The sequence below is a fragment of the Myotis lucifugus genome, unplaced genomic scaffold, assembly GCF_000147115.1.
Source record: "Myotis lucifugus unplaced genomic scaffold, Myoluc2.0 scaffold_54, whole genome shotgun sequence".
NCBI lineage: Eukaryota > Metazoa > Chordata > Mammalia > Chiroptera > Vespertilionidae > Myotis > Myotis lucifugus.
In genome coordinates this window covers 5,144,299-5,172,295 of record NW_005871102.1, presented here as the reverse complement: position 1 = coordinate 5,172,295, position 27,997 = coordinate 5,144,299, and the positions used below count along the sequence as shown (strand labels likewise).

At 38.3% G+C, this 27,997-nt stretch overlaps 1 protein-coding gene across 2 annotated transcripts in view; it reads left to right on the top strand.

The window, feature by feature from the left end:
* ACBD6 (acyl-CoA binding domain containing 6) overlaps window positions 1-27,997 on the top strand; it is a 126,729-nt gene that overhangs the window by 52,410 nt on the left and 46,322 nt on the right. For both annotated transcript variants that reach the window (XR_002829337.1, XM_006088971.3), the window contains exons 5-6: window positions 5,971-6,076; window positions 17,228-17,317. Coding sequence is in view for 1 of the 2 variants with exons in the window: in XM_006088971.3 (XP_006089033.1) it covers window positions 5,971-6,076; window positions 17,228-17,317 (196 nt within the window). In the remaining variant the exon portion in view is untranslated. The remainder of the gene's footprint in view (window positions 1-5,970; window positions 6,077-17,227; window positions 17,318-27,997) is intronic.

Here is a 27,997-nt window from a genome sequence, read left to right as displayed (position 1 = left end):
TTCTTCGGAATCCTTCAGTTACCCACCTGCGTTGTCATCTCATCCTTCAAAGATAGGCTGTCATGTCAAGTCTCCTATACAGCTTTCTTTGGTCATCCTTGATTAGCCTGCTCCTTGCTTTGGGCCTCTTCTGCTTTCTAAAATATTGGGTTAGAGACGTGGTACTCAAAAAACCTTCTTGCTGATGTAGTCCCTAAGATAATTTTGAAAGACTATGTTCCCTTTTACATTTTTTAAGATATCTAAAAAAATTACTTAAAAACTTAAATAATTTTCAAGGGCGTAATCTCTGGCATTTTGTAAATAATGAAAATGTAAAATAAACATCATTTTTTAGATATATCCAAAGGAATCTAAGTGCTGTAATGATATCCTTTTTTTTTTTTTTTAAATACAAGAACATGCTACCATTGAGAGAAACTGGAAAAATGGTCCAAAAGATCTAGTCTTTCTTACAACTGCATGCGAATCTTCAACGGTCTCAAAATAAAGTTTAATTAAATAAAATTCTGATCTTGACTTAAAAATACATGAACAAGTTCTTTAACAGAAATTTTACATCATTTTTCTACTTCTCCCACCTAATTTTATTTCAAAGTAATATATTTCGTGTAACCTTATCAAACTTATAATTCTCTGCAACAAAAATATGTATATGAGTTAGTCTTCAAAAAAATTTAAATTTTTGTTACCCCAAAGCTTTAAAGCATTAACTTTTTTTTCTCATTTGAGTTACAGTTATTTCTATACAGTTGATAAACATACATAATAAATTTTGTTAAATATTAAACATAAGGTAATTTTTATTGAAAATGTGTCAATGAGCTAAGTTTTTAAAAATACGTAGTTTAACAGATGAATATTTCTATTAGAATGAGACAGGGTTTAACATCAAGTCTGCTTTTTGTTTTGTTCATTTCACTTCTTTCATCCTCTAATGTTAGTTATAGAGGGCTTCCCAACACCAAAGTTTTACCCAAATTGTCCCTTTATTTGGTACCATGGAAGACTTTATATCCTGAGGCAGTACAAACCATTCCTAGTATGTTAAACAGTATTTTCATGCAAAAGAGTAACAAGTTTAATTAATAGTAGTTTGCTAATTCTTAGTACAGTCTTTTGGGTTTACTTCCTAGAACAGCGGTTCTCAACCTGTGGGTTGCCTGCCATGAAACTTGACTACAGTATTTGAAATATTCTTTTGATAGGGAAATGCAGTCTTTGTAGAAAGTGGTACATAGCATATCTAGGAATGGGCATGGTTCTAGTCTTCCTGTGGTAGATGAAAGATGACCATACTTAAACACCATCCCTCTTTCTCATAAGGGTGTGCCTTTATTTTTCAAAGAGAGCCAGTGATTTTTTTCCTTCAAATATACAAATATATTTTCTGTCATTTTCGGGAAATTGAGAGTAATCTAAAGAGAGACATTCTGTCTTGTGCTAGGAATAATGTGGGGAGGGACTACATCCTTGAAAGTAGTCACAAACATAACTCATACTCATCCATAAAGAACAGATATGATAATTTTACCTCATATTGAGGAAAGAGGGAGAACGATAACTGGGTAAGAATAAGAGAAAGGAAGATAAGTTGAGAACATGTAAAAGGGCACTAACGTGTATTAAGGCTCTCCTGTATTTGGTAATGGTTGGAATCACTTGCACATGTTTCCTTTAAGTATGGATCCAGAAGGGGAGTTTGCCTCTGGGAGACTGTATTGACAGGGAAATGTAGAGGGGAAAGAGAGAATTTGATTTGTATATTGTACATAATCTTGTTAGGGGCAAGAAAGGAGATATGGAAAGATAGTGCTCCCGATGTTTCTCCATTTTGGCCACTAGGTGGTGACATTGTATTGACAGCTTGGTTGCTGGCAAGTAAGATAAGTCAGACTTGGAGTGAGGATAGAGAACTACTCAACAACTAAGCCCAAGCATTATCACTTAATTTTTTTAATATTAGTCATTCAACTTTGTATCATATTGTTGGTGATTTTATTGAATTTCTTCTTGATATTTAATTTACATTGTATACTCTACCCTGAAGTATTTTCTAAATACTTCTGTGTGCCTGACATATTTAGCAATGATAAAGTACAGACAATAAGCAGGTATTCAGATGAAAAACTGCCTCTGCCCTCCAAAAACTCTTATACCAAATCAGAATATTTGATGCACATAAGGAACATTGACAATATATTAAGCAAAATAAAAATTTGAATGTTTGTACTATATTTACTCTTGTACACTGTTTAAGACATAGGTGTACATGCACATTTGAGATTCAGGAAAAGAGACCACGCAGAAGGTCTTCTATATTATTGGGTATGAGTAACTGACATCCCAAGGGTCCTCCTTACTTTCCTTTCTGTGCCCCACCATCAACTCCCCATTATTTTCAAATTCAAAACAATTGGTAAGTAGTATATTTTATATGATGACTTAAAATGACACAGCTCTTTCTCTCACAGTTGAAGTTGCTTCCTCTTGAATTAGAGGGGTCTCTGTTACTGTACTGGAGGAAAATAGGTCCCTATTATTACCAAGTTGGTATTCTGAATACATGTTTTCATAGAAACTGTGTTTTTTGGTTGTAGCTAAATATAGCTAAAGTGGTACTATTTGCAACCTTAATTTTTAAAATCAGACTTCTCCTTTCTGGGGTTTTAGCCTCAGACTTCTCTAATTTCTTTCAGAGTAGGTAATCTAGAAAAGCATTTTTCTCTTCTACAAAATGGACATTTTCAAGAGACCATAAAAGTAGGTTTGCAGTTGTGAATATGTGAAACACAAGTGTATTCTTGCATTATTTATTAATTATTGTGTTATTTTCCATATGAGCAACTATAAACCTACTTTTGCTCACCTCTGTTTTGCTTTTAAACATGATTTCTTCCTGCACATGTACCTCATTTTCTCCAGCTTGAGGCAGACTGTTTCTCCTCTGTACTTTTTTAGACCTTTCTAAAGATCCAGTTATACCCTATGTTACTGGTGTATCGATAATATCATCCCAACTCTACTGTGCATATATTGAATGCAAAGCTTTTTGCTTATCCTTGTTACCTATTACCAACAGAATCTTGCCCAGTGCCTTGCATGTAGTAAGTGCTCAACTGAATACATCAAATGCATAAGGAAAACTTAGATGAATAAGGCCAAAGTAGTGTATTTTAATGTAATTACCTCTGACTGAAAATATTTTTTATAGGGTATAAAGTATTTAAATTGGCTTTTAAAATAGGAGGACTCCTATGGCTAGGTGCCTTAATTTCTGATGAATGGAAGCGTGGTCTTGAGATTATAAAACACTAGTTTTTAGAGCTCAAATTGCATTTTTTAAGCCTGACCAGAAAATGCAGTCCACATAGGAAACAGTTTCATTTTAATATTCCAAAGGATTTATCCTTTTGAGAATCTCATTGAAGCTACCTTCCCCTCAACACCCCCCACACACACACAGAAACACACAACACACACATTCAGAAAAATGCACATGCATTTACATAGATAGTTCTGTATCCTATTTTAGAGAACTCAAAGACCTCATGTTAGGAACTGCTTTTGTGTGTAGAATAGATTACAGTTGACTAGTCGAGATGTAGCTAGATGTAGTAGAAAAATGTACTATATATAAAATCAATTCTAGCTCTCTTGTTCTACGTTTGGTAAATTCGATGCCATTTGGAGGATCATGTAATCTCTCCTTGTTCTTTCTGAATTCTGAAGTTGTTGGATAAGTGTACATTAATTCTAAGTACATGTACTTGGAATGGTGTTGGGTACCTAGTATGCTTCTCAGATTTTGTTCCCAGTCTTTGTTTCTATTATCTCATGTAGGATTTCTGAATTTTGTAATGCTCTAATTATCTTTCCCTTAAGAAAATTACTTGTGTGTGTGTGTGTGTGTGTATAAAATTTGAGTAACAATCAACTTGTCATTCTATTGTCCTTTAAGACAAGAGTAAGCTGTATTCTGATCTTTTGATGCCTCTGTATAGACATTACAGTGCTTCTTATCTCAGTGCTACAATGGAAAATTCTGAGACAAAGGAAGTATGTGCCTGTCAGTGTGTGAAAGTAACTGGGGGAGGAAAAGAGCACTGAGATAATCTACTGAAGTTGTTATGTTATTGTGCTGGTGTGACTTGTTAAAGCAGTGAAGCATTTCCTTACAATTGACTAGAGGCCTGGTGCATGGATTCATGCACCGGTGGGGTCACTCAGCCTGGCCTGTGCCCTCTTGCAATCTGGGGCCCCTCAGGGGATGTAGTAGTGCATGAAGTGGCAGGCGACCAGGGAGGAGCCCAAAGCCCAGGCAGGGCGCTGCGCTGCTCCCACTCATCCAGGCCCCGCTGCACCTGCTGCTACTGGCACTTGGTAAGCTCGCTGAGCATCATTTCCACTGTGGGAGTGCACTGACCACGAGGGGGCAGCTCCTGCGTTGAGCGTCTGCCCCTTGGTGGTCAGTGCACGTCATAGTGACCTGTCGAACGGTTGACCGGTTGCTTAGGGTTTTATGTATATACTAGAGGCCCAGTGCACAAAAATTTGTGCACTCGGGGGGTGTCCCTCAGCCCGACCTATGCCCTCTTGCAGTCTGGGACCCCTCGGAGGATGTCCACCTGCTGGCTTAGGCCCGCTCCCTGGGGGGATTGGGCCCAAGCTGGCAGTCAGACATCCCTCTGGCAGCCCGGGAGCCCTCGGGGGATGTCCACTTGCCAGCGGGGAGCAGGCCTAAGCTGCAGTTGGATATCCTTAGCGCTGCTGAGGAAGCTGGAGAGGCTCCCATCACCACCTCTGTACTGGCAGCTGTCAGCCTGGCTTGTGGCTGAGCAGAGCTCCCCCTGTGGGAGCGCACAGACCACCAGGGGCCAGCTCCTGCATGAGCGTCTGCCCCTTGGTGGTCAGTGTGTGTCATAGTGACCAGTCATTCCCAGTCGTTCTGCTGTTAGGGTCAGTTTGCATATTACCCTTTTATTATATAGGATAGAGGCCTGGTGCATGGGTGGGGGCCAGCTGGTTTGCCCTGAAGGATGTCCAAGATCAGGGTGGGTGTCCCGCTGGGGTGCCTGGCCAGCCTGGGTGAGGGGCTGTTTGCAGGCTGGTCACACCCCCTTCAGGGTGGGGGTTCCCACTGGGGTGCCTGTCCAGCCTGGGTGAGGGGCTGATGGCTGTTTGCAGGCTGGTCAAGGCCCTCCCCCCCCCAGTGGGGACCCTCACCCCACGGAAGTTTGGCCAGCCTGGGTGAGGGGCAGATGGCTGTTTTCAGGCTGGCCCCCTTTAGGCTGGGGGTCCTTCTGGGGTGCCTGGCCAGTCTGGGTGAGGGGCTGAGGGCCGTTTTCAGGCTGGCCAAGCCCCCCGGCGAACGGAAGCTCCCAGCCTCTCCTTTTTTTCTTTTTTTTTCTTTTTATTCTGGGATTTATTTACCTTCTCTAATTGAAACTTTGTAGCCTTGAGAGGAGCTCAGAGCGGGCCAGGGCGGGCGGGAGGGAAGCCTCCTGCTCGCTTCAGCTCCATGGCCACAGCGGGCTGAAAGCAGGTATCTGGGGTTTATTTACCTTCTATAATTGAAACTTGGTTGCTTTGAGTGGAGCTCAGAGCCCGCTGTGGCAAGCGGGAAGCTTGGCTTCCTCCATCATTGGGGCAACCAAGCCTCCTGCTTGCTCCAGCTCCGTGGCTGTCAGCTGCCATCTTGGTTGGGTTAATTTGCATATAGTTGCTCTGATTGGCTGGTGGGCATGGCTTAAGGCATAGCAAAAGGTACGGTCAATTTGCATGTTTATCTTTTATTAGTGTAGATAGATAAGAACTTTCGTCTTTTTCAGAGGTTGGATGTATTATGTCTTATTGAAAATCCATTATTGTTCATGTAAAATCCTTTATCAAAACAGATTTTATTAATGTTTGTCAGCAGCAATCAGGTTGTATTAAAAATATGTGACTTTTTATTTTTACTCTCATTAGGGAAGAAGACAAAAACATATTTGATTACTGCAGAGAAAACAACATTGACCATATATCCAAAGTCATCAAATCAAAAAATGTGGATGTGAATATGAAAGATGAAGAGGTATGAAAAACATGCCCTGTAATTATATTCTTATGCTTTCTTGTTCTGCCCCAGTGCTTTTTTATAAATGGCAGGCCTGTGAACTACAATTCAAAGAACAGTATGGTTAAGAGAATGTCAGAATATCTAAATGAGATGGTGTCAGCCAGTGAAGATACTTCCTGTGTATGTAGCCATCATATTTCTGTCATGGTACAGAAGCTACTATGTGAAACTTGCACTCAAATAATTCATATTTGTTTATGATAAAGGGAGAGACAGTTAACATAAGTAAGATCTATAGGAAATCTATAATAATAAAAGCATAATGTGCTAATTCAGCCGGACATCCTTCTGGACGACCTTCTGGATGAAGTTGGGGCTGCGAGGGAAGCCCTGGGTCCTGGGTGCCTGCTGGCAGCTGGAGGAAAGCCTGGGTCCTGGGTGCCTGCCGGCAGCTGGAGGAAAGCTTGGGTCCGGGGTGCCTGCTGGCAGCTGGAGGGAAGCCCCCGCCAGTCCTGGGTGCCAGAGGGAAGCCGGTGCCAGCAGCCGGGGGAAGGAAGGCCTACTCTTGTATGAATTTCATGCATCAGGCCTCTAGTATAAAAATATTTAGCCCAGCTGGCGTGGCTCAGTGGTTGAGCGTCAACCTATGAACATAGAGGTCAGGGTTCAATTCTCAGTCGGGGCACATGCAGATTGCGTGCTCGATCCCTGGTGTGGGGTGTTTAGGAGGCGGCCAATCAATGACTCTCATTGATGTTTCTGTCTGTCTCTCCCTCTTGCTCCTTTCTAAAATCAATAAAAAATATATATATATAAAGAAATATTATAAATAGCTTTAGTGTTCTCTATCATTATATCTTAAATGGTATATTTCTAGAAAACTCAGAATTTTGGTAAATCCAATCATTTAAATGTGGGCCCACTATTTAAATATATTTTGTAAAATATATTATTTCTTAAGTTTATTTGTTTGTGAATAATACTATTTATTGAGCTTAAATTGTCCCTGAATTTTAGTTTTTAAAAAAGATGCAAACTTTAATTCACTTTTAATTATTTTTCTCATTCTTTGGTAAAACAGTGAAAGCTGATTGAAATGACCAGCAGGTGGCAATTGTTAGGAAAAGGGCATGCAGTGATCATAGATGATGTGTAGAGTAGATAAATGATCAACTTATGTATTAATTGAGAGCTCTCTGTATAGGATAGCCCTTTGTGATTATGCAAAACAGTTTATTCTTTATTAATTATTATTTTCCATATGAACAACTGTAAACCTACTTTTGTCCCACTCGGTATTATCTCACTTTAGGCAACATCTTTCCTGTAACATATTGTCAATGACATCTAGAACTGAAAATGTAAGGCTGTAATTCTATAGTAAAGGGGAACCAGTAATACTGCTTGTTTTCTCCTAAGTATTGAAACAAACCATCAAGAAAAATGTAGCTAGAGAAAAGTAGATGCCAGATTGTGAAATAATAAAACTAGGTCATGATTCCAGCTAAGGGTTTTTGCCTTTCAGGATCAGAATACTTTTTCTTAGGGAATCAGGCATGATTATTTCCCTTGATTTTATTGTCTTATTTTTGTGCTCCTGAGTTAAGATTTTTTATAAAATTAATACATGTGAATAGTTCAAAGAATATCAAATTATGTCTTAAAACAAAAAAGTACTCCCTTACCTGCATCCTTCTCACATTTGATTCTAGCTCCCTTGAGGCAAAAATTTTCCATTCTTTTAGTTGTTTCTTTTGCAGTTTACCTATATAATCCTATATAATAAAGGGGTAATATGCAAATTGACCCTAACAGCGGAACGACCCAGGAACGACTGGTCACTATGACACGCACTGCTCAACACAGGAGCTGGCCCCTGGTCATCAGTGTGCTCCCACAGGGGAACTCTGCTCAGCCATAAGCCGGGCTGATGGCTGCAAGCACAGCAGTAGTGGTGGTAGCCTCTCCCGTCTCCTCGGCAGTGCTAAGGATGTCTGACTGTGGCTTAGGCCCGCTCCCCACTGCCAGGGGCTCCCAGGCTGCCAGAGGAATGTCGATGACTGCCAGCTTAGGCCCGGTCCCCCTGGGAGCGGGCCTAAGCCGGCAGGTGGACATCCCCCGAGGGGTCTCAGACTGCAAGAGGGTGCAGGTCAGGCTGAGGGACCTCCCGGAGTGTACGAAATTTTTGTGCACCAGGCCCTCTAGTGTAATATAATTAGTTATATTATGACTACATAAAATATTGTCCATTGTTGAGCTATGGATTGTACTATATGTGTTAGCTTTTGCTGTAGCAAAAACAACCCCAAATTTCATTGGCTAACAAAAACATTTCTTTTTTTTTCTCTCTCATATTTCAAAAGGGTTTTGGGGTCACTTGAGGCTCTGCTGGGTTCTGCTAGCCTTGTTTGGGATCAGTTCATCTTGATTTTGTGTATTTTCTCATTCTGAGATCCAATCTCAGTAGATAGGGGCAGAAACTAAAGGCAGAAAGACCAGATCCACAAATACATTTAAAGATTTTGCTTGGATGAGGCATGTGTCACATCTACTCAGAGTCCTTTGGCCAAAACAAGTTACAAGGGCAAGTCCCAGGGCAGTAATGGTAGGAAGTCTGCTTTGATTATAGAGAAGAAAGGCGAGGGTAGGAAGAGAATGAATAATTATATAGTTATGAAAAATACAGTCTGCATACCGGGGACAACATTTTGTTTTACTCAAGGTTAATAATTGCCTCTTTTCTTTGTTTTTATATTTTCTATGTTTCTGCCATTAATTTTTTCCTCAGATTGCCCAACAGAGGTCTTCTCTGTACAAACACATTAGGTATTGAATCCCATATATTTTTTAGCAATGTTCCTTCTGAAAACCTCTTTCCTTCTTCATCTATAATGCAGACTGGCTACTCTCCAGACCTGTTGCATAGATGTCATCCTGTCCTGGGAATTCTCTTCCCCTTTCTTCTGGATTCTTCTGTTTTCTGATCCTAGGTCCTCATCTCTTACTGTTTATTTTCCTGTTTTGATGGAGTATCTCCCTCCCTTATTCATTTCCTGGCTTTGATGCAGTATTTCCTTCAATAACTGCCTGAGAAAGTAAATGTTTTGAGATCTTCCTTGTTGAAAATGTTTCCATTAGAGTTTTGGCATATTCCAAATGCTCAAAAAAAAAAAAAAAAAAGATGAATTGCCCTGGCCGGTGGCGCAATGCACCTAAGAGTCTTGGGTTTGATTTCAGTCAAGGGCACATGCCTAGGTTGCAGGTTTGATCCCTGGCCCTGGTTGGGGTGTTTGCAGGAGGCAACCAATCGATGTGTTTCTCTCACATTTATGTTTCTGTATCTTTCTCTTCCTCCCTTTCCCTCTGCCTTCCTCCCCCACTGACTATCTCTCCCCCTCCCTCCCTCCCTCCCTCCCTCCCTCCCTCCCTCCCTCTAAAAGTCAATGGAAAAATATCCTCAGGTGAAGATTAACAAAAATAAAATAAAAGTTAGGAGGGAACAAGGAATAAAACTTTAAAAAAAGATGAATTAATGGATGATTGAAAGAATGAATAACTAGAAGCAGTATAATATAATGGTGATGAGCTGGACTACATAGGTTCAAGTCTTAGCGCTGTTACTTTCTAGCTGTATGTCCTTTCTGTGATTTAGTTTTTCTGTGATTTAGTTTCCTAATGTGTAAAATGGTAATAATAATAGCACCTGTGTCTGAGGGTTAAATGAGTTAATATATATAAAGCAGGTAAATAGTATCTGACACATAAATAGTAAGCACTCAATAAATTTTAGTTACCTTGATTATTCTTAATGAATAATATGAATAAAGAATGAGACTATAATGAAGAGATGAGTGAAGAAGCCACTCACCTCTTTTTTTTTTAACTTAATTTTTTAGAGCAGTTTTAGGTTTACAATAAAATCGAGAGGAAGGTACAAAGATTTCCCACACATCTAGAGCCGCCTCCTTTATTAACCCTTTGCACTCCGAACCATTCTGGACATTGGCTACCAGCTACTCGACGCTACTTTGCGGCGGAAACGTGCATTTACAGACCCTCATATTATTTAGTATAATTTTGGAACCAAGTAACGTATTATAATGATATTGGACTTATATGAATTGGGTGACATCGAGGAATGTATATTTGCAAAAAAAACAATATTTTATTGTTTATAATTTTGTACAGTATGATAAGTTTTGTAACACTCCCCAATATGCATTGCAGGCTGATTAGTGCATGTTTGACAGTAATAAGTGGTTTGACGCCTGCCACCAGGTGTTTTCCTGTTAGAACACGCAATGCAGTCCCGTTTTCTTTGTCCCACATCGGGAATATGTAGTTTATTGTTTAATCCGACACAAAACCCGCTGACATTTCTTGTATATATCTTAGTAATTTTACGATATTTTGATTTAATTTCTTGTGCCATTTCAAGATAAAACTTCAGGGAAACATGCATGTCTCAAAAAGTTGCGTTGAAATAACTCAGTTCCCCGTAATCACTAATAAACTGCAATGTCCCCTGAGAGGGGACATCCGAGTGATATGCTAGAATTCTGATGTCCCCTGAGAGGGGACAGCGGAGTGCAAAGGGTTAATATCACTCATCAGAATGGTAATTTTTCTTTTTTTTTTTTTTACCAAGGATGAACCTACATTGAGATGTCAGAACCACCCAAGTTTCTAGTTTACCTCAGGTTTGACTGTTGGTGTTGTACATTCTCTGGGTTTGGATAAATGTAAAAATAGTACTGAAAATCAGATTCACACATGACCTTTGCAACGATTATTGGACAGCAGTGAAAGGGATAACATAAATGTTTAGAACACAAACAGCTTACACTAATAACACCCTTTTTTGGTGAAAATAAAAGGAAAACTTGTAAATGCATTGCTTCTGTATCATTCAGTTACTTTGATATAGTAGCTTCCCAGGTTTTCCAGTTTGTTACCCATGCAGCTACCTTTACCCCAGCCTGCCAGAACATTCGATGAAGTGCTTACACATTCATAGACTGAGACGCCAAGAATTCAGTTGGGTTCTCTCATTGCTCCAAGCAGATTTCTGCCCTCTCAGCCATGACAGCACAGGCTGGGCTTTGAATACTGATGGCAAGCCCTTCTATTATTAATCAGGGATTTGTATGAATTAATTTAAGAACATGAGGGAGATGAGAGCTTAAAATGAGAATTAAACTTAACGTCCTAAATAAGATAAATGATACTGCTTAATGATATTTAAAGCTCTAGCAAATAAAACAGCAACTTGGTAAGCGTTGGTGGTGGACTAACAGTATATAACTTCAAAGTTAAGTTGCTAACTAAATACTTTTAACCCCTTTATCAGAAAAATGGCATTTCTCTATAATAGGTTGGGGAACAATTACATTTTTGAGAGGATATCCCATTCTTTGTGTTTATCTATGTGATATATGAACTTGAGATATTTCACTACTGATTGCCTAAGATTTCTTGGGATGGTGTAGGACTGTATTTAAAGTGTTTATCCAGCAGATTCAACTCAATTTTAGTCTTGCCCTTAGATGACTAAAAATTATTACACTTAAAATTTGCTATGAGCACATAAATAAATTTAATTATAGTCATGAAATATGCTACATTTGCATTCCCACATATTTGAAATAAGCACAATTATTATATTGCCTGAAATGCATATTTGGATCTGTAACTATTATAGCACATGAACATATGTAAGTTGCCTTTTAAATTATTAATATTTCATAATTAAGTTATTTTATTATGTATAAGTATAGTTCCTGATATATATCTTCTGTTTATTCAGGTTGTAATTATAACTACTAGAGTAGGGCATATACTTCTAATTTGAGAAAGTTACATGGTATTGCCTACTGATACAGTAATTAGGAGATTGTGTATATGATATATAGTGGAAAAAGTTTTGTAGTTATATTTATTCGGGAAGCTATCCTCATATCAAATGTTTAAGGTCTGAGCTTATAGCATCATGGTGCTATGTGTACTCATTTCTTATTTAAATTGTAACTTTTATTACATTTTTTAACCATTTGCAGAAATATGTGGAAATTGAGGTAGGCAATATGAAAAGAAATGTAGAAAAGTATATCTGAAAGCCTAATAATTTTTTAATGGTGATTCAGTTTGTATCATCGAGCCAAATATTTACAGTTTTTCAAAAATATATTTCTTTTAAGAGTAACGAATTATTTAAATAATTTGTAAAGTATGTGTGATGTGAGCAGAATATTTATTATCAGTTGTCAGATACAAATTACATCTGCATAATTCTTGTCACGCACATTATTTCTCAGATCAGTACCATAGAGATTATACATTAAATGCATGCTTATTGATTATATTTAAATAATATTTTAAATCTTTACATTAATTTAAATTTTTAGGATCAGTGTAGCAATATACCAACACTTGAACAAAATAGATTACAGTATTTCAATGCTAGCTACCATTGGTTCCCCCAAAAGCATTCATACAATTCATTGGCTTTCCATAGATTCTTATCTAATGCACCCCCAGTATCCCCTTTATTGAGCTATTTTTTTAGTTAAATTCTTTCCTTTCTATCCTTTTGAAGGTATAATTGTTATACCATTTTCCATATATGTTTATTGATCCTTTCAAATATTTTGAGGGAAATCATCTTTCTCTTGACTCCATTTCTTTCTTTTCTCGCTTTGTTTTAAATCTGTGGCACATATCTAACACTTAATTATGAAACATTTTAAACATACAGAAAAGTTGAAAGAATTTTACAGTGAATGTCTATATTCCTACTACCTAGATTCTACCACTAATGTGCTTGTTTTATCAATATTTACCTATCTCGCTATTCAGCCATCAATCATATTTTGCTGCATTTTTATCAGAGTATTTTGCAGACAGTATACTTCCTTCTAAATCAGCGGTTCTCAACCTGTGGGTCGCGACCCCTTTGGGGAGTCAAACGACCCTTTCACAGGGGTCGCCTAAGACCATTGGAAAACACATATATAATTACATATTGTTTTTGTGATTAATCACTATGATTTAATTATGTTCAATTTGTAACAATGAAATTGGGGGTCACCACAACATGAGGAACTGTATTAAAGGGTCGCAGCATTAGGAAGGTTGAGAACCACTGTTCTAAATGCTTCTGCATACATATCATTAATTAGAGTTCAGTATTTAGTTTTTCTTTAAAGATAACATTTATATACGATGAAGTGCACAATTCTTAAGTGTACATTCCATTATTTTTGACAAATGCATGTACCTGTATAACTGAAACTCCCATCAAGATAAGACCCTTAGTGTCACCCCAGAAAATTCCCTTATGCTCTTTCCCAGGTGGTTCTATCTCCTTATTCCTCAAAGGTAACAGCTGTTCTGATAATTGTTCTACTATAGATTGGTTCTGCTCTTCTCAAACTTTATAGAAATGGAATTCTAATGTACTTTTTTTTATGAGTCTACTTTTATTTATCATAATATTTTTGGGATTCATCCATACTGTTGTATAGATCAGTACTTCCTTTATATTGCTGAGTAATATTCCATCATATGAATATATTATAATTTATCTGTTGTTTTATAATGGACATCTGAGCTGTTTTCATGGCAACTTATTTTTGCTGTTATTACTTATTTTACACAGGATGAAGTCATATCTCCCTTGCTTATTCCTTCACTCTTACATCACTAACATTATGGTGGTTTAGGTTGGAGTTCTCACTGTAGCAACTTACATACAGTAGCAGCAGAAAAGGGGAGAAGTTAGGGATGGGGTAGAGGACACAGAGTCATTACATGTTATTGGTACTAAAGTCAATCTCTACTACAATTGTACATTGAAATTCAGTTTTTCAAGTTGACCTGTTTGCAGTATTTCATTTGCTAATTAGACAGTACTCTATTATACCATCTTTGATACAGTGGCAAGGTGACACATCTTATAAATTTAAACATGTTTTTGTCTACTGTATGTATGGTGTACATGCTTTGTATCTATTCTCCAAATACCATAAAAGCATCAAGACTTGTTTTATAATACAGTCTCTTCATTTAATTTGTGATATCCCAAAGAAAATATAATTTTTTAAAAATTACGTGGTTTGAGGACAAGTAACTAAGGATATCAAAGAAGCATTTAAAATATTAAAACCCACTCAGTATTTTCCAGAAGATGTGAAAGTAATACCACTTAATAGGTTAGCTGCCACCCTGCACTTTTGAAGCACTTTAGAGTCATTCATCTGTCTGAGGTAGACAGTATTAGTACCTTTGCTTGGTTAATAAATGAGAACTCCCTGCCACCACCCTCCCCGGGTTTTACTATATTTGAATTCCAGAATTTATCCAGAGCGCTCCAAACAGTGCTTGTGTGGTCTTCTGGTGTCCTAACAAAGGTTCCTTTTAAAAATGGCCTTCCTCCCTTATCTCCTGAATACTTCTGGGATGTTTTTTTGCAGAAGAGTTGTTAAAACTAGATACAAAGAATTGTTGTTTTTGTAGTAGCAGTAAATTGTTTTTGTGGTAGCAGTAAAAATAAATTTAACTTGAAAATTTGTAAGAGATTATATCATTCATAGAAGATAAAAGTTATATATAAAAATAGGTGAAATGCTTCATAAATGTGGATAAAGTCTTTAAACAGAACTTTATTGGGCACCTAATTTATGTTTTTCTTGAGAAAAGGGAAAGAAATCATGGGTGTTGAGTTTCTGATTTTGTCATAAATGGCTATGAGGATGGTATCTCTGCAGATTATTGCTTATCTTATTTGAACTGATAATCTTAAATTAGAGCATGTTTATGGGAACTTATTATTTGAATAAGTAAAGTGTCATCCCATTCAGACACCTGGCTGTGCTAGTCTTTGTTCATTTAAATACAAAACATTTTTAAAGCAAAAATTCCAAAGCCTGGTTATTTTATCTATGCTTATTTACAAGTATATTTGATCCGGTTCTTGTTTTTGAGCTTCTTAATACTGCATAAAAATATTAATCATTAGTAGTCTTAATGTAGATAATCTTCAACACTTCTACAGAAAGTCATTGTCAGAATTCATTCCAATTCAAGGTTAATTAGTGTACCATTAAAATAATGTGTTACCAAAATTAATTACATTGCAGGTCAAGCAATGTGTTAAAAAGCATAGTGTAAGTGTCTGAGAGCACATCATCCTCCTTAAAACATTGCTGTACAGTGCCACCCTGCTGGAAAATATATCCAAAGTGGATATCACTACTGAGGTCCAGTCATAGGTGTTCCCCCTAAAGTAAATTTTTGGCACCACATATGGGGAATTTAAAATATAACTCCCATTAACAGTAAAATGTGTTGCTTGTCTGCTTTCCCATCGGAACAGCTAAGGACTTGTATTTTATTATTAATCGATGTAACCCTACTGGGTTAATTCTAAGGAGAAATTAGGAACCTAGTGGAGAGTAGAAATTATCTTGTGGTAAAAGTACTAGATATATTAATATTATGTTTTCTTACTTAACTGGTAGGTAGTTGTGGTAGGTGCCCTGTGAAAGTGTATCACACATCATTTTAACTATGTAGTAATTCTTGTTAATAGTTTAACTTAATAGCCATAAAATGTACACTTAAAGTTAGAACTAAATATGATAGAGACTTTGAAATTTTATATGATTCTTTTAATGTAAAAGCTGTAAAACAGTTACATTGAACTAAAGGGTATTTTCTATATTGGTATTTGTTCTGAGAGTCTTATTAGGGTATCTAATTATTCATACGGAGAGTTTTGAAATTAGTGCCTTGCTAACAGCAGGTCATTAGAGTTACAGAAATTTTAACATAGGAAACTGTTCTCTACTTAACAGAACATTTTTTTACTTGGCTTGCAGAATTGTCCCCATTTAAAAAAAATTCTCAGTGGGCTCTGAACAAAATAGTTTTGCTGCTACAACAAATTTTGAGTGATTTGCCCATATGTTTTAATTTTCTGCTTCCCTTCCTGTTTGGATTTTGAGTAAGCCTATTGGAAAACATATTGACAGGTAAATAAAAATAAGTTGAGCAAAAGAAAGAAAAGGCAAAGAACAATTTGTAGAGAAGAAGTTGTCTTTATTTTTTTGTTGTTTTTTCAAGAATGGATCCTAGTTTAATTAGTTGAACTAATAGGTGCTTGAATAGGTGCTGGAAGATAAAGAGAGTAAGTGGGTTTAGAAAAGCTTTCTTGAAAGGTGCTTTTTCCTTTAAAGCCATCTTTATCCCACTTTGTCCTACTTAAATCTTTTCTAAAATGACATAAAGCAGGGATTTCAACTTAATGTGGAAACACATTCCAGTTCTTAAAAATGACAACATCACTACCACCTTCAGAAGGTAGTGTTAAGCCATACATCACTCACTGCTTCCAAGAAGCCCTTAGTTGGGGTTTTGTTTATTCATTGGACCAAGTAGCTTCTTTCATTAACTAAACCAAGATTTTCTGATGGTGCAGAATAGAATTAACACATTGGTAGTAACCCTGAGTCTTTGGTAGACAACAGTTAAAGTAGTGTTTTATACTTTCTCTCCTAATAGTTAATCATCTGTTCTCTTTTACAAGTGAGTTTCACAGTCAACGTTTGAAGCTAGAGACCCAAGTAAACAATACTAGTGTTTTTGAGATATTTAAGAGTGTAAATTTGGACTATTAAGAGGAAATGCTTACTTTCAAACTGATTAAATTTTCTTACATTGTAAGGAATAAACTAGCATATTTAGATATACTACACTTAGATTATATTTTCTGCCTACGTTTTAGTACTCATTTTTTTATCCAATAGACTTCTTTCACCAGAAGTGGTGAATGTGATAATTTAAGAAAACTATCTTACATTTATAAAGTAGTACTTTAAAATTTTCAAAGAATTATCTTGCAGCTCACTCATTCAACAAATATTACCCTTATTTTCATTCTATAGGGAGGAAATTGATCAGGCTGACATAAGTCATTGGGCTAGAAGTACAACTCAGGATTGCCCGTTGATTCCAAAAAGATTACTGCTTTTCCCATAGAGCATTTTATATCATCATTCTTAGAATAATTAACCCAGTTTTACTTATTACTTTGTCTTAAAACATTATATTTTTTATATGGCCTCACAGCTGTATTAACAAATTTATTTCTCTTTTTCTGTGTTTTAGGGCAGAGCTCTACTCCATTGGGCATGTGATCGAGGACATAAGGAACTAGTCACAGTCTTGCTACAATACAGAGCTGATATTAACTCTCAGGTAAGAGTGATTGATGAAGGGGGAGCTTGTTTAAAAAATCAAGGTCAAATCCACTTAACATAAAATTTATCATTAACTATTGTACAGTGTACAGTTCAGTGGCATTAGTTAATTTAACAGTGTTATAAAACCATCACTACTCTCTTATTCCACATTTTCATCACCCAAAAGGAAACCTTGTGCCCATTAAACAGTCACTACCTACATCCTGTCAGTGTATTTCTGGGCTGTTCAGTACCATTGCTCTGTTTTTCTGTTCATGTACTTACGCTGTGCTTTTTAAAGTATTATAGCTTCGAAATATGTTTTCATATCTTTGAGGATAAATTCCTTCCCTGCTTGTTCAGAATTTTTCCTGGTATTTTTGCTTTATTTTTCTGTGAACTGTGAAATCATCTTTCAAACCCTTGCTTCTTCCCCCAAGCAACACCACTATCACTAAGTTTTAAAAAACAAAAGAAAGAAATAATTGGTGCACTCATGTCTTTTATTTGGTTTGGATTGTTAGGGTATATTTTTAAAATTATTTTTGTTTTTCAATTACAGTTGACATTCAATATTTTATATTTGTTTCAGATGTACAGCATAGTGGTTAAAACAAGTATATAATTTATGAAGTGATCTTCCTGATAACTCTACTTCCCACCTGGCACCATAGGTGCTAATTACAATATTATTGACTATTTTCCCTATGCTATACTTTGCATCCTGTGACTATTTTGTAACTTCTTACTCCCTTTACCTTTTTCACCCATCCCCACACCTCCCTCCCATCTGGCAACCTTCAGTTTGTTCTGTTTTGTTTGTTCATTTATTTTATTCTTTAGATTCCACTTATAAATGAAATTATATGGTATTTTGTCTTCCTCTGTCTGACTTATTTCACTTAGCACAATACCCTGTAAGGTCCATCCGTATTGTTGCAAATGGCAAGATTTCATTCTTTTTTATGGCTGAGTAATATTCCATTGTATATATGTACCACATTTTCTTTATCCAATCGTCTGTTGATAGACACTTGGATTGCTTCCGTATCTTAGCTATTGTAAATAACGCTACAAAATGAGGATAGTGGTGCATTTACCTTTTGACTTAGTATTTTTAATTTCTTCAGAGTATTTGGAGGGAAATGTCCCCAAGTTAGGCAGAGCCTGAGGTTTTTGCTTGTGGGTTTCCTGTATTCTATTTGTTTGGGTAATAATATAAGGCAGACAAGCCAAAAACTACCTTATGTGGCTTTATAGAACACTCTTTACTGAATATCAATTTTAATGTAAAGTAAAAGTTTCATGTAGGTTTTTAGAATGGATCAGTTAGGACTATATACCTGGCCAATGTTTTCTTTTTTTCTCTTTGTATTCACATGACCACTTTATATTGATCCTAGTTTTGATTTTCCTTTGTTATTGACAATCCTAAGTCATGTGACCTAGTTTCAGTTAGGGAATGTTCTGCTTTTGTCATTTTTGGTTGCTAACATGCTTCCAAGTCATGGGGGACTTTTGGAAATTAGCTCTCAGAATAGCTTTTTCCCCTTGTAATTTCTTCTTTGGTTTCAATTTTGAAAATATAGATAATACAAACATAATAAATGGAAGTAAAGGTTCATCTCTCTCATGACTCAGTCTTTCTTAAACAACATTATTATTGACTGGCCTACTGGCTGCCAAAAAAGAAAATCAATTTTATTAGAAATACTTGCTTGACCACAGATCTTGGTTACTAACCACCTGAGACAGGCTGATGTTATCAACTATCTGAAGACTAATTTTTACTATTTGCCTGAAACCGAGTAATAATTAGAGATATGTCACAGTCTACTCTGTTTTCCTGTCACTTTTACCCTTCAGTATATCTCATATACTTTATTGCCCTGCAGTTTCTATATTCTGATGGAATTGGAACTTTTAATTTTATTTCTAAGAAAGATCCTTTATAGATTTCAATTTTTATCTGGCAATATTGTGAACATTGTCTTTTCCATTGCTTGGTACTGATTTTTAGTTCAACTCTGGAAGCTAAGTTCTTAACCACATTTGAGATTAAGACAGAAGTTAAATACACACACATACACCCGCAGACCTCTTGAGTAACTTTGATCTTTCAAGCCTTGGAGAAAAACTGAAGCTACTCCCAAAGCAAATTAAAAAGTATTTGAATGTTGAAGACTTCTTGCTACGTTTTCTCAGTTTTACTGTAAAGTAACATTAAGGAAATAAGCAGGATAGAGGTAGGAGTAGGAGCATTGGTCATGAGGTGTCTACACTATGCACTGGGTGTTAGGAAATTCAAAAGGAAGTTATTTTGTTTGAGTGGTACTGAAACATTTAAGTACTCTGTGATTTATAAATTACACTAGAGGCCCGGTGCACAAAAATTTGTGCACTTGGGGGGGCCCTCTGCCTGGCCTGTGCTCTCTCGCAGTCTGGGACCCCACGGGGGATGACCACCTGCTGGCTTAGGCCTGTTCCTCGGGGGATTGGGCCTAAGCTGGCAATCAGACATCCCTCTGGCAGGCCGGCAGCCCTCGGGGGATGTCCACTTGCCAGCGGGGAGCAGACCTAAGCTGCAGTTGGACATCCTTAGCGCTGCTGAGGAGGCGGGAGAGGCTCCCACCACCACCACTGTACTGGCAGCAATTAGCCTGTCTTGTGGCTGAGCAGAGCTCCTCCATGTGGGAGCTCACTGACCACCAGAGGGCAGCTCCTGCATTGAGTGTCTGCCCCCTGGTGGTCAGTGTGTGTCATAGTGACCAGTCATTCCCAGTCTTTCTGCTGTTAGGGTCAGTTTGCATATTACTCTTTTACTATATAGGATAGAGGCCTGGTGCACGGGTGGGGGCCGGCTGGTTTGCCCTGAAGGGTGTCCCGGATCAGAGTGGGGGTCCCGCTTGGGTGCCTGGCCAGCCTGGGTGAGGGGCTGATGGCTGTTTGCAGCTGCTCACACCCCCTTCAGGGTGGGGGTCCCCCCTGGGATGCCTGGCCAGTCTGGATGAGGGGCTGAGGGCTGTTTTCAGGCTGGCCAAGCCGGCAACGGAAACTCCCAGCCTCTCCTTTTTTTCTTTTTTTTCTTTTTTTATTCTGGGATTTATTTACCTTCTATAATTGAAACTTTGTTGCCACTCCAGCTCTGAGGCAGGGCTTGCTGAAAGCAGGTATCTGGGGTTTGTTTAGCTTCTATAATTGAAACTTTGTTGCTTTTGGAGCTGTTGCTTTCGGAGCTCAGAGCCGGGCCGCAGCAGGCGGGGAACCTTGGCTTCCTCCATCACTGGAGCAACCAAGCCTCCTGCTCGCTTCAGCTCCGTGGCTGCCGGCCGCCATCTTGGTTGGGTTAATTTGCATATCCTGCTGATTAGCCAATGGGAAGCATAGCGGAGGTATGGTCAATTACGATGTTTGTCTATTATTAGATTAGATAAACTTATGGTTAGTATAATGGCATAGAGCAACACAGCCTCTCTGTGAATACCTTGGTGACCATCTGTGTGTTGTAAAAGATTTCAAAACATGAGATGTTAACTAGATTTATTGTAGTGATTATTTCGTAATATATACAAATATCATTATGTTGTACACCTGAAACTAGTATAATGTTATATGTCAATTATCTAATCTAATAAAAGACAAACATGCAAATTGACTGTATCTTCGCTACTCCTTAGGCCACGCCCACCAGCCAATCAGAGCGACTATATGCAAATTAACCCAACCAAGATGGTGGCTGGCAGCCACAGAGCTGGAGCAAGCAGGAGGCTTGGTTGCCCCAATGATGGAGGAAGCCAAGCTTCCTGGCCGGCTCTGAGCCACTGCAGGCAACAAAGTTTCAATTATAGAAGATAAATAAACCCCAGATACCTGCTTTCAGCCAGCCATGGCCACGGAGCTGGAGTGAGCAGGAGCCGGCTCTGAGCTCCACTGAAGGCAACAAAGTTTCAATTATAGACGGTAAATAAATCCCAGAATAAAAGAAAAAAAGGAGAGGCTGGGAGCTTCCGTCGTTGGGGGGCTTGGCCAGCCTGAAAATGGCCCTCAGCCCCTCACCCAGACTGGCCAGGCACCCCAGTGGACCCCCCACCCTAAAGGGGGTGTGGCCAGCCTGAAAACAGCCATCAGCCCCTCACCCAGGCTGGCCAAACCTCCATGGAGTGAGGGTCCCCACTGGGGGGGGCTTGACCAGCCTGCAAACAGCCATTAGCCCCTCACCCAGGCTGGCCAGGCACCCCAGTGGGGACCCCCACCCTAAAGGGGGTGTGACCAGCCTGCAAACAGCCATCAGCCCCTCACCCAGGCTGGACAGGCACCCCAGTGGGAACCCCCACCCTGAAGAGGGTGTGAGCAGCTGCAAACAGCCATCAGCCCCTCACCCAGGCTGGCCAGGCACCCCAGCAGGACCCCCACCCTGATCCGGGACACCCTTCAGGGCAAACCAGCCGGCCCCCACCCATGCACCAGGCCTCTATCCTATATAATAAAACAGTAATATGCAAACTGACCCTAACAGCAGAAAGACTGGGAATGACTAGTCACTATGACACACACTGACCACCAGGGGGCAGACGCTCAATGCAGGAGCTGGCCCCTGGTGGTCTGTGCGCTCCCACAGGGGGAGCTCTGCTCAGCCACAAGCCAGGCTGATGGCTGCCAGTACAGTGGTGGTGGTAGGAGCCTCTCCCGCCTACTCAGCAGCGCTAAGGATGTCTGACTGCAGCTTAGGTCTGCTCCCTGCTGGCAAGTGGACATCCCCTGAGGACTGCTGGGCTGCCAGAGTGATGTCTGACTGCCAGCTTAGGCCCAATTCCCCAGGGAGCGGGCCTAAACCAGCAGGTGGTCATCGCCCAAGGGGTCCCAGACTGCGAGAGAGCACAGGCCAGGCTGAGGGACCCCCCTGAGTACACAAATTTTTGTGCACTGGGCCTCTAGTCCTATATAATAAACGGCTAATATGCAAATCAACCAAACGGCAGAATAACCAGTTGCTATGGCACCCACTGACCACCAGGGGCAGATGCTTAATGCAGGAGCTGCCCCCTGGTGGTCAGTGCGCTCCCACAGGGGGAGCACCACTCAGCCAGAAGCCGGGCTCACAGCTGGAGATGACAGCTTAAGCCGTCAGTCGGACATCCCCCGAGGGCTCCCGGACTGCTAGAGGGTACAGGCCAGGCCGAGAGACACCCCCCCCCCCCAGTGCATGAATTTCGTGCACTGGGCCTCTAGTATCTCTATAAAAAAGAATACTTGTGGAATGAAAGAATAAATGAATGAATCTGAAAAAAAATAAATTCCATATAGTTTTATGAAATGAATAGAAAATATTTTAAAAATTAAAAAATGGGATAATGACAATTCTAGATTTTACCTAGCTATTGCAGGGCTTAAAATGATGACATTAGATCCTCACTTTAAGGCTGTCCTGCTGTTCCTGCCAAATCTACTCCCCAAGTCCACCAAGCATGTTGCTGCCAACAGCCTTCCCAAGACTGCTGTTACTGTGTCACTGACCTTGTCAAAACTCTCTAATGACTGCACAGCCTGTAGGATAACTTGCAAATTCTATGGATTTAGATTCAGAGTTCTCCATCATCTGAAGAAAACAAATCACAAGAATGGTATGAAGTAGTAAACAAAACCATCTGTAACCCATTACGTGAGGGGGTTGTTGACATAAAACAGTTCTTTAATATTTACTAGGTATCAAGTATTTTATGTGTACTAGTGTTATCTCTTTTAGCCATCACGTCCATCCAACTTAGGTATATTATTTTCTGTGTTTTACTGATGAAGAAACAGGAGCTTTGAGAAGTCATGAAGCTATTAAGTGACAAAATCTAAATTTGAACATGCCGTTCTGATTCCAAAGCCCAAGCTGTTAACCTCTCCACTGTGAAATTTTAGTACATTTTGTCTCATTTTTATCTTTTCTACTTACACATATATAACATTTTAAAGATATTTGGTACAATATTGTATATAGAGTAGTTTTCCTTCATTACTTAAAACTAGAGGCCCAATGCACTAATTCATGCATGGGTGGGGCCCCTTGGCCTGGCCGGCAATCAGGGCCATTGGCGCCATCTCACCCAGTCTTGATCGGGGCCAGCTGGCCAGGGGGAGGGACCGTGGGAGGTTGGCTGTGGTAGCGCACTGACTACCAGGGGGCAGCTCCTGTGTTGCGTGTTTGCCCCTTGGTGATCAGTGTGCATCATAGCGACCGGTCGTAATGGTCGCTTAGGCTTTTATATCCTATATTATAAAAGGGTAATATGCAAATGGACCAAACAGCGGAACAACTGATCACTGTGATGCGCACTGACCACCAGGGGGCAGACATTCAATGCAGGAGCTGCCCCCTGGTGGTCAGTGCGCTCCCACAGGGGGAGTGCCGCTCAGCCAGAAGCTGGGCTCATGGCTGGCCAGCAAAGCTGCTGTGGCAGGAACCTCTCCTGCCTCCGCAGCAGCGCTAAGGACCCCTCAGGGGTGTCCGATTGCCAGCGGGGAGTGGGCCGAAGCTGGCTGTCGGACATCTCCCAAGGGGTCCCGGACTGCGAGAGGACGCAGGCCAGGCTGAGGGATTCCCGCCCCCACGCGCGCACCCCCCCACCCCACCCCCCCCCAGTGCATGAATGTCATGCACCGTGCCTCTAGTATATAGATAATGGAGATATAAAACACATTCATTGAGGTACATATAGTACAAAAATCTTAAGGATATGACAATGCATTTATATATATATATATATATATATATATATATATATATATATATATAATTTTATTTGCCACAGCTTTACTCAGCTTTAATGCAAAGTAATATATACATGGGATCATTTTATGTATATGTATATGCAACTACCACACATATCAAATTAAAATATTTCCAGAACACCGACAGTGTTTGTCTTCTTAACCTACTTCCTATCAACATCAATCCTTCCACCACCCACTTTGAGATGACTATTATTCTGATTTCTCTTACCACCAATTAGTTCTGCCTCCTCTTAAAATTCAAATATTTGCAATCATATAATGCATATTCTTTTGGATCAGGCTTATTATGCTCAATATAACATTTGTGACAGTCATCCATGTTGTTACATATATTATTTGTTCCTTTATTTTTGACTGCTGTGTAACATTTCATTGCAAGCATATACCACAGCTTATCCATTCTCCTGTTGATAGACATTTAGTTTTTAAGGTTTTTTCCCTTTGGCTATAATGAATAAAGTACCTGTGAACATTCTTCAGGACGGACATATACACATATATTTCATTTCTCTTGCGTCTTGCTCAGTAGTAGAATTGCTGGGTCATATGGTAACTGTGTGTTTAACCTTTTGAGAACCTGCTCATGGCTTTTCAAAGAGACAGCTAAATTTTACATCCTTACCGGCAATATATGAGAGTTCCCGTTTCTCCACATCCTTATCAACACTATTATTTGTCTTTTGATTATAGTCATGCCAGTGTATCACATGGTATCTCATTGTGTTTTGATTTTCATTTCCCTGATGGTCGATGACGTTGAACGTCCTTTATGTGCTTATTGGCCATTTTTACATGTTCTTTGGGGAAATGTCTATTCAGATCCTGAGCCCCTTTTTTTTAATTGGGGGTAGGGGGATAAAGAACATTGTACATTTGGTGTATGTTGTTGATTTCTGCTCTTTATTATTTCCCTCTACTTTCCTTGGATGTAATTTGCTGTTCTTTTTCTGGCTTCTTGAGATGGAAGCTTAGATCATTGATTTTCAACTATTCTTTTCTAATAGGTGTACTCAGAGGTATAAATTTCTTTTTATGCACTACTTTAAATGCATTAAGCAGATTTTGATGTATTTTTATTATCCTCTAGTCAAAATATTTTTAAATTTTTACTGTGATTTCTTTCTTTGAATCATGGGTTATCCAGATGTATGTTATTTAATTGCCGACATTTGGGGATTTTACAGTTCTCTTTTCTATATTCATTTTTAGTTTGATTCTATTATGATGAGAGAACCTACTCTGGAGAGTTTCAATATTTTTTAAATTAACACTTGCTTTTTGGCCCATTATATGATGTATTTTGGGGAATGTTGCATGTTCTCTTGAAAAGACTATATTTTGCAATTGTTTGGTGTAGTCTTCCACAAATATCATTTAGGTGAAGTTAGTTAATACTATTAGTCAGGTGTTCTATATTTATTGATTTGTCTATTTGTTTATCAATTACTGAGAGAATTGTGTTAAAATCTCTTATGATTTATCTGCTTTTCCTTTTAGTTATGTTCATTTTTTATATCTTGAAACTACGACATTAGATACAAATTTAAAATTGTTTTATCTTCCTGTTGAATTGATCCTTTTTACCACTGAGAGGTGGCCATTTAAAAATTCTATTAATCTTCTTGCCTTAAAGTGTACTTTGTTCAGAGTTATATAGCCACATGAGCTTTCCTTTGTGTAGTGTTTACCTTGTATATTTTTCTATCCTTTCATTGTTATCTCTCTATCTTAGTTTGCTTGGGCTGCCATAACAAAATACCACAGACTGGGTGGCTTACACACATTCTATTTTCTCAAGCTCTGGGCGCTTCTAGTCCATGAGCAAGGTGCTGGTAGGGTTGGTTTCTGATGAGTGGCTTGCAGACAGCTGCCTTCTCACTTTCCTCACATGCCTGTGCACTGGGGAGAGAGCGCTCTGGTATCTCTTCCTCCTCTTATAGGACACCAGGCCTGTCAGATCAGAACCACACCATTATGTCCTTATTTAACCTTAATTACCTCCTTTAAGACCCTGTCTCCACATACAGTTCATATGTGGGGTTAGGGCTTCCACATATGAATTTGAGTTTGCGAGGGGCGCAATTCAATTTGCTAACACTATGTCTTTATACTTAAAAGTGCGCTTTTTGTAAATAGCATGTAGTTGGGTCTTGGTTTTTATCCAGTCTAGTCTTTGTCTTATAATTGTAGTGTTTCATTTATTTAATTCATTTGATGTAATTACTGGTACAGATCTGTTTAATTTTACCATCTTTCTGCTTCTTTTCTGTTTGTCCCACCTGCTTTTTGTTTCTTTGTTTTTCCTTTGCCATCTTATTTTGTATTTATAAAATATTTTTATTCCATTTTACCTTCGTTATTGGGTATTTGCTATTCCTTTTAGAATTACTCTTTTAATGGTTGTGATAAAAATTACAAAATAGTCCCTTAACTTATTACAGTCTACCTTAAATTAATACTTTTGTCATATCCTGAACAGTGTAAAAATCTTAAGTGCTATAATTTTGTTTGTTTTCTTGCTTCTATTGCTATAATTGTGATATATTTTTACTTAACATATTTTCTAAATACCTCACAAGGTACTGTTTTTGCATTAAGCAGCCAATAGTCTTTTATCTTTATTTATATATTTACCCTTTCTGATGTTTTCATTGCTTGTACTTTCCTGATTCTGATATCATTTTTCTTTTCCCTAAGGAACTTACTTTGATATTTCCTATAGAATTGGTTTCTAGTGATGAATCATCTCAACTTTTAATTGTTTGAGTATATCTGTTTCACTTATAGTATAGAAAGATAATTTTGCTTAATAGAAAATTCTATGTTGGTCAATTTATTCTTTCTGCCCTGTAAAACTATCATTCTATTGTCTTCTAGCTCTTATATTTCCTTTTGAGAAGTTAGCTGTTACTCTTACTATTCTTCCTCTGAAGATCATGTATCTTTTTTGCTCTGACTGCATTTAAGATTTTTCCCTCTATTTTTCAGCAGTGGCTAGGTGTTTTTGTTTTAAAAATCTGCTTCAGGTTTGCTGAACCTTTTCACATAGCTTTTGTTGATTTTGCAAAAATTTTAGCTCTATTTTCTCAGATATTGCTTCTGCTCCATTTTCTTCTGTCATCTAGAATTACAGTTTTTCATATATTAGACCATAACAGTATTCTACATGTCATATACTCTTATTTGTTTTGTTATTTGTCTCTTTTGATTACCATTTAGTTCTTTTCTCTATACTTAAGTTTGGATAATTTTTGTTGACCTGCCTTTGTCTTTGTTAGTCTTATCTTCTGTTAAGACTCTGCATTGAGTTCTTAATTACAGACATTGTAATTTTTCAGTTCTAGAATAACTGTTTGATTAACTTTTACCTCATCCTTTTTCTATTGAAATTTCTATCTTTTCCTCTATTTTATTTCACAGATTTGTAATGATTACTTTATAGTTCTTGTCTCTTAATTGAAATAGCTGAATTATTTCTGAGTTGCTTCTTTTGGCTGTTTTCTCTTGTTCATCTATCACAATTTCCTATTGGTTCACATGTCTCAATTTAAAATTATTTTGAAAGAGTTTAGCGGTAAGAGTATATTTGAACCTTAAATCTTGAACTAGAAGAATATTTTGTCAACGTTTTATCCTCTTACCCCGTACAGCCCCTATATGACCACAATTCAATCACCATATTCAGGATATTATTACAGATATTTACTACTATCTAACCTTTATACATCATTTAAGTTTTCCCAGTTGTCCTTCAAATGCCTTTTATAACAAAAGGATTCAGTTTAGAATCACACATTGGATATAGTTACCATGTCTAAAAGAACTTAAAGAGCAAACTAAAAATCCTCAGTTTGCAGCAGTTATAGTTTATCCTTGACCTTTATAACTTTGATACCTTTAAAGATTACAGACCAAT